The following is a 7,187-nucleotide window of genomic DNA, read 5'->3' as shown; positions in this document are numbered from 1 at the left end:
TGGGGTATGGGCACTGTCCAGTGACTCCCCACTCTGCAGGAATGAGCTTTAGGGAGGGCAGCCACAAGCCTGGGGCTCTGGGCTGGGAGTCTGGAGTGTTTCTGGGTGGGTCTCAGGGGAGCTCACCGGAAGCGCTGCGTCTGATGATGAAGGGGACCTGCGTAGCGGCGGGCAGATGACTGGTAGAGGTGAGTGAGCAGAGCCTGCCCCGTCTTCTGACTCGGGTTGTTGGCGAACTTGACTGTGATGGGCTCAGCTGCACCCAGTGGCTTCTGCCCATTCAGTCCTTTGATGGCCTCTTCAGCCTCAATCCTCTTGTCAAAGCGGATGAATCCCACACCCCGAGAGACACCTGCCATGATGAAAGGTTGTCCTGCCATGAGGACTCTCTTTCACAGCCACCTCCTCCCTACTTCCTCCCAGTTTCTCCCTTTCTGTCCCACCTCACTTTTTCTGCCCAGCACCTGCCCCTGCCCTAGCAGCCTGACCTGTGACCTGGTCCACCAGGATGCGAGAGGTGATGATGCGACCGTACTGGGAGAAGAGCTGCTCCATCTCTTTCTGGCTCATAGTCTTGGGGAGCCCACTGACGTACAGGTTAGCATCCCGGATGGACGCTGAACTGGGTCTGGCATAGGACACCTGGGCGAGGGGGCCGGATGGGTGGGAATGAGGAGAAGACTCATGTCGCATATGGAGAGACTGAGGCCACATGCAGCTCACTACGAAGTCCCAGAAATACCTCATCATCCATTCACTCAATAAATATCTCTTGTACCACCATGGTTGTAGCTGAGCCAGGCATGCGGGAGGGGACATAGTAGTTGTTGTGACGACAATGTGTTCCTGCCTGAATAGAGTGGGAGGGGGACTTGCTGCCAGAGAAAGTCACAAGTCTCCCTGGGGACTTTAGGGACCTTCAAATAACCAGCTCACACTCCCATGTTATTTTTATTAGAGACAGGATCTTTCTTTGTTGCCCAGACTGGAGTGTAGTGGCACAATCATAGCTCACTGCAGCCTCAAACTCCTGGGCTCTAAGGATCCTTCTGCCTCAGCCTCCTGAGTTGCTGGGACTATAGGCACAGGTCACCATGACTGGCTATTTATTTATTTACTTATTTAAAGACAGAGTTTCATTCTGTTGCCTGGGCTAGAGTGCCATGCCCTCTGTCTAGCTTACGGCAACCTCAAACTTCTGGGCTCAAGCAGTCCTCCTACCTCAGCCTCCCAAGTAGCTGTGACCACCACACCCAGCTCATTTTTCTACTTTTTTAGTAGTGTCAGGGTCTTGCTTTGCTCAGTCTTAAACTCCAGAGCTCAAGGGATCCTCCCACCTTGGCCTCCCAGAGTGCCTCATCATGTCCAGTCTAATTCTTTTCTTTCTTTCTTTCTTTTTTTTTTTTTTGGCCGGGGACTGGGTATGAACCCACCACCTCTAGCATACGGGGCCGGTGCCCTACTCCTTTGAGCCACAGGTGCCACCCCCATAATTCTTCTATTTTTATAGGAATGGGGTCTCACTATACTTCCCAGGCTGGTCTCAAAACTTCTGACCTTAAGTGATCTTTCCACCTTGGCCCCCCCTCAAAGTGCTGGGACTACAGGTAAGAGCCACCACTCCTGGCTAATTAAAAAAAATTAGGGCGGCACCTGTGGCTCAAAGGGGTAGGGCGCCAGCCCCATGTGCCAGAGGTGGTGGGTTCAAACCCAGCCCGGGCCAAAAACTGCAAAAAAAAAAAAAATTTTTTTTTCTAGAGATGAAGTCTTGCTGTGCTACACAGGCTGTCTCGAACTCCCAGCTTCAAGTGATCCTCCTGCCTCAGCCTCTCAAATCACAGGCATGAGCCACTGTACCTAGCGTCGAACTTAAGTTTGATAAGTCCACCAACAAACATTGATTCTTCCCACTCCTTTGGATAGTGAGTTGGGGACACTGGCCCCCTCTCTTCCAGTATACTATGCTGGATTCCCATCAGGGACACTCAGGTCTTTAGCCATCAGCTCCATGCTGGTGACTCCCAAATATTGCCCCCGATCTGCACTCTTGCACCTGCCTCCAGGTGTCCCATGTGAGGGTGTCAAGGGCACTTCACACTCAGCATAGCCACATCAGTTCCCAACTGCGTCCAACCTGCCCTGACTTAGTAACAACTACTCCATCCTCCTGAGTACTCTTGTTCCTTGTTTGGGTTGTCCTGAAAACCTCTCTTTCTTCCCACTTACCTCCAATCCACCATAAATCCTGCAAGCTCCGTATTCCTTCTTATTCAGAATCTACATACTTCTTTTTCCTCCAACCAGCCTGCACCATCAATCACCAGGACAGGTGCAGTAGCCTCAGTCCTGCCCCTCCTCCCATAGTTCGTTCCCCCCACAGTAACGAGAGGGTGCTTGTGAGCACAAGAACCAGGTCCCTGCTCTGCCTAGAACACTCCATGGCTCTCACCTTCCTCAGCATTAAGGTCAAAGTTCTCCTCTGGGCTCACAAAGCACTACACGCTTTCCTCTATCTCTTCCCTGCCCTCATCTTCCTTTAAGCCACATATTTTTTCTGTTTTTTTTAAACCCACCAGATATATCTGAGCCCCATGGCCTTTGCATTTGCTGTTCTCTTGGTCTGGAGCTCTCTTCTTCCTCTTTCTTGTCCAAAGTCTCAGTTGAAATGTCCTCCCTGTCTTCTGTCATTTGAATTTGGTGTCCCCACCTCCACCCCTACTATTTTCTCTCAAAGCATTCCTCTCAGTTGGGAATTAGACATGCTTTAGTTTAATCATTCAGTCCATGTTATTAATTATGGTCCAACTCAACAATGAAACTCTCCCTGCCACTGTTTAAAAAATGGTGGCCACATATATTTATTTCCCCAAAACAGTGGTGGGTATTGTCAAGTAAGATAAAGCAAAGGCTATTTATAAAGCAGTGAGGATTATGTGACCCCATCTCATTGTGTGTTTATCAATATCCTAGAAATGTGGCATGGAGGCCCTCCCAAACTGCTGGGCGAGCGATCTGCCACTGGGTGGAGAAGTGGAGCATGAACAACCCTCCTCATTTCAATTTTCTCTTTCTTCTAAATTAACCTCTGGGTAGACAAGGGTCATTGTCGAGGGCCTGCCTGTTGTGAGGGACAGTGAGTTGTGAGGGTGTATTTTCTTCATAGAAATAACCAATTATCCCACATTGTCTAGTGGTTTGGGGAAAAAAGGAAATAACTATTTTTCTTTTTTTTGAGACAGTCTCACTTCTTGCCCCAGGCTAGAGTGCTGTGGTGCCAGCCTAGCTCACAGGAGCTTCAAACTCCTAGGTTCAAGCAATCCTCCTGTCTCAGCCTCCTGAGTAGTTGGGACTACAAGCACCCACCACAATGCATGGCTAATTTTTCTATTTTTGGTAGAGAGAGAATCTTGATCTTGCTCAGGTTGGTCTCAAACTCCTGAGATCAAGCAATCCCCCCAGCCTTTTGAGGTGCTAAGATTACAGGTATGAGCCACTGCATGTGGCCAGAATTCACACTTGTAATCCTAGCACTCTGGGAGACAGAAGCAGGAGGATCCCTTGAGCTCAAGAGTTTGGGACCAGCCTGAACAAGAGTGAGACTTTGTCTCCACTAGAAAGAAAATAACTAGCTGAGCATCGGGACAGGCATCTGTAGTCCCAGCTACTCAGGAAGCTGAGGCAAGAGGATTGCTTAGGTCCAGGAGTTTTAGGTTGCTGTGAGCTATGATGCCAGTGCACTTTAGCCTGGGGCAACAAAGACATTGTCTCAAAATAAATAAATAAATAAATAATTTAAAAAAGCCAACAAAATAGAGAAACCAGGTCAGGGTGAATTTGGGATGCTTGTGGCTGGAGGTGGGAGGGATTCTGATTAATATAGTTGTGTATACCAGAAAATAAAAGACAAACGTGAATCTTTCTAAATGTAGAATATAAATGTCTTAACACAATAACTAAGAAAAGGACATGAAGGCTATGTTAACCAGTTTGATGAAAATATTTCAGATCATATATAGAACCAGCACACTGTACCCCATGACTGCATTAATGTACACAGCTATGATTTAATAAAAAAAAAGAAAAGAAAAGACAAACACATTAGCCTGTTGTTTCTCTAATAGTAGTTTTAAAAATCATGACAGTGTATTTGTATTTGATGGTTTTCTCTCTTCCCTGTGGAGCTGGAAGCCATGAGGGGGTGAGTACTTGCTGATGGATCAGGTTTGGAAGTGAAGGAAAGAAGACCTGCATGGGTTTTGGGGTCCTGGGTGGGTTTTGGTGTTTGGCATCATCTGCAGCACAAAGTAGATTTTTGTTTTGTTTTGTCTGAGACTGTGTCCTGCTCTGTCACCCAGGCTGGAGTGTAGTGGTGCAATCATAGCTCACTAGAGCCTCCAACTCCTGGGCTCAAATGATTCTCCCACCTTAGCCTTCCAAGTAGCCAGAGGTATGTGCCACTGTGTCTGAATAATTTTTTTAGTTTTTTTGAGATGGGGTCTTGCTATGTTGCCCAGGCTGGTCTCAAACTTCTGGCCTCAAAGGATCCTCCCAAAGTGCTGGGATTACAGGTGTGAACCTCCATGTCTAGCCACAGAGCAAGTTTTCATGGGTCTTTCCCATCCATCTAAGACATGGGTTCCCCAAGGGCAGGCACAGGCCAAATTCCTCCTGTGTCCCCATACCAGGTGAGGCCTGGCACATGGCAAGCAACTGGCAATCTTTTGGTCAGAATCTACCAGAGCAGAAGTGAGCCTTAAGAGAATTTCCAGAACAGATCTCAGAACCATACACTCGTTAGGCCACCGGCCACACAAGTGCACAATGCCACACATGTTCTCCTTTAATGGGGCATAGGTAGACACACCCACACAACATCACCTGACACATTCAGCCAGAGCCAGACAACCCCTTTCCAGTCCCCACCAGGTCACAGCCAAAGTCACAGTGTCACAAAGCACCTCTCAAATAAACACCAATTCCCACGGACACATAGGGAAACACCCAAAGTCTTACATAGCCAGAACCAGTCAAGGACAGCCACTCTGTGGACACTGTGTCCCACAACAACTTCGTCCCAGCCAGAGCCACAGTGAGTGAGTCACAAGACACCTGGACCATAAACACCACATTTCACAGTTTAGGGCAACACACCATGGGTGCACACATGCACACACACACACGAAGCATCTCTCCCTCACACTATGGTCAGTCACTAGGGTCCACCCTCATGCCCTGGGGTTTCTAGGTCTAGATGTCCATGGAGGGCCCACTGAGTTACAATCCCATTTCCACCCCCTGTCCCCCACATCAGGGAAAAGGAAGAGATTCCTGCAGCTTCGTTCCCACCTCCAACTGGGGGCCAGATGGGCACCCCACATCCCAGCCTCCCCCAGGGTCCAGAAGCAGATTTGCAGGGCGGAGCCCAAACACCCCCAGGCAACCTAGAGAGGGGGGGTTTCCATGGTGATTCCCCCCCCCCAGGGAACCTGTGCTTGTAAGGTCCCAGCTGCAGCTGCTGAGAGGGGAGGTCATGGGGGAGGGGCATTGCACAAAGGTGGGGGAGGGGCCCACCCCTAATCCTGCCCTCCCAGACCCTAATTAAGTTCCAGATGGCAGATGGGTCCCCACCCCATCTCCATGACAAAGGTGGGGGGGGGCCAGCTCATAGGACTTTGGTCACTGTCCTACCTCCAGGTGGTAGCTGACTCACTGAGCCTCCAGAGAAAGTGGGGCTAGTATTGTACCCATTGCCAGGTAAGGAAATTGAGGTTCAGGGAGGCAAAGTTATTGCCATCTCCTCCCCACTGGGTGGCCTGGATGGGATTCCTTGGAGGAGAGATTGGAGCAGGGATGTGGAGAAATGGATATGTGGGGGGTGGGCAGGGGGCAGTGGAGGCCTGGGAGAGTCCAGGTGGGCAGTCATTGGGGGGACTGGGGAATGAGGCACCAACCTTAATGGTCTTCGTCTGCAATTTGAGACCGTTGAGGGTGTTGATGGCTTTGTCTGCATCGTTGGGGTCAGAATAGTTCACAAACCCGTAGCCAAGGCTCTGCCCTGTGTACAGGACCAGGATAAGGACCTGCTAGCTTGTGTTCTCCTGAACTCAGGCCTGACAGACTGACCCCTCCCCACCAAGATCCCACCCTCATGATTTTCCTAGACATCTTAGATCTAGAGTCCTACCTGTTCCCATCACTTCTGAGACCCTTACTCAGGGTCAAACCCATCTCCCCATCAAATCTCAGGTCCCTAAGCCACCTCTTGCCCCTATTAGCCATGAGACACCCATGAGGGTCACACCTGCCCCATCACACCTGTTATCTTGTCCCGAACCAACTTGCAGGACTCAATGTCACCAATGCTGCCGAAGAGACTCTTGAACTCATCCTGGGTCATGTTCTGGGGCAGGTAGTTGACGATGAGGTTGGTCTTGCTGTCGTCAGTGGCTCCATTTGTACCAAGGAGTGGCCCATTGGGCAGGGCCGGGCCGGCCGGGCCCCCCCCCACCTGAGACTCCATGGCCCCCAGTATCTGCTGGAGACAACAGGTTGCACCCACTCACTGCCCAGTCCCCACACCAGGGACTTGTGGGGAATGAGGAGTGGCTCCGTGGTGACGAAATAGCCATTCTAATAAGGGCTTTATCACGGGCAGGGGGGAGTATAGGAGAAGACACCTATTTTTTTGTTGTTGTTGAGACAGAGTCTCATGTTATAATCCTCGCTAGAGTGTCTTGGTGTCACAGCTCACAGCAACCTTCAACTCCTGGGCCCAGGCGATTCTCCTGCCTCAGCCTCCTGAGTAGCTGGAACTACAGGTGCCCACCACAATGCCTGGCCATTTTTCTGTTGCAGTTTGGCCGAGGCTGGGTTCCACCCTGCCACCCTCAGTACATGGGGCTGGTGCCCTACTAAATAAGCCACAGACACCGCCTGAGGACACCTAATTATTGTAATAATCTTTATCAGAAAAAACACTGGGCCAAAAAAAAAAAATCACCTGATGTGATTTTACTGTGAGAAATTCTATCTATAAATATCATCTACGCAGGCTGGGCACCTGTGGCTCAAGCGGCTAAGGTTTCAGCCACATACACCTAAGGTGGCAGGTTCGAATCCCCAGCCCGGGCCCGCCAAACAACAATGATGGCTGCAACCAAAAAAAAAATGGCCAGGCATTGTGGCGG

At 50.1% G+C, this 7,187-nt stretch overlaps 1 protein-coding gene across 2 annotated transcripts in view; it reads right to left on the bottom strand.

The window, feature by feature from the left end:
- The window catches only part of ELAVL3 (ELAV like RNA binding protein 3), an 11,054-nt gene extending 4,525 nt beyond the window's left edge, over positions 1-6,529 (bottom strand). For both annotated transcript variants that reach the window (XM_012810175.2, XM_012810176.2), the window contains exons 1-4: positions 6,316-6,529; positions 5,952-6,055; positions 489-642; positions 127-352 (exon numbers count right to left, since the gene is read on the bottom strand). In XM_012810175.2, the coding sequence (XP_012665629.1) occupies positions 127-352; positions 489-642; positions 5,952-6,055; positions 6,316-6,520 (689 nt within the window). In that variant the 5' untranslated portion in view covers positions 6,521-6,529. The remainder of the gene's footprint in view (positions 1-126; positions 353-488; positions 643-5,951; positions 6,056-6,315) is intronic.
- Positions 6,530-7,187: the final 658 nt, after the last annotated feature.

Source organism: Otolemur garnettii, unplaced genomic scaffold (assembly GCF_000181295.1).
Source record: "Otolemur garnettii isolate 467f Iridium unplaced genomic scaffold, OtoGar3 scaffold00127, whole genome shotgun sequence".
In the NCBI taxonomy this organism is placed as follows: Eukaryota; Metazoa; Chordata; class Mammalia; order Primates; family Galagidae; genus Otolemur; species Otolemur garnettii.
Note: the sequence above shows the minus strand (reverse complement) of the source record. Positions and strands in the feature narration are given on the sequence as shown.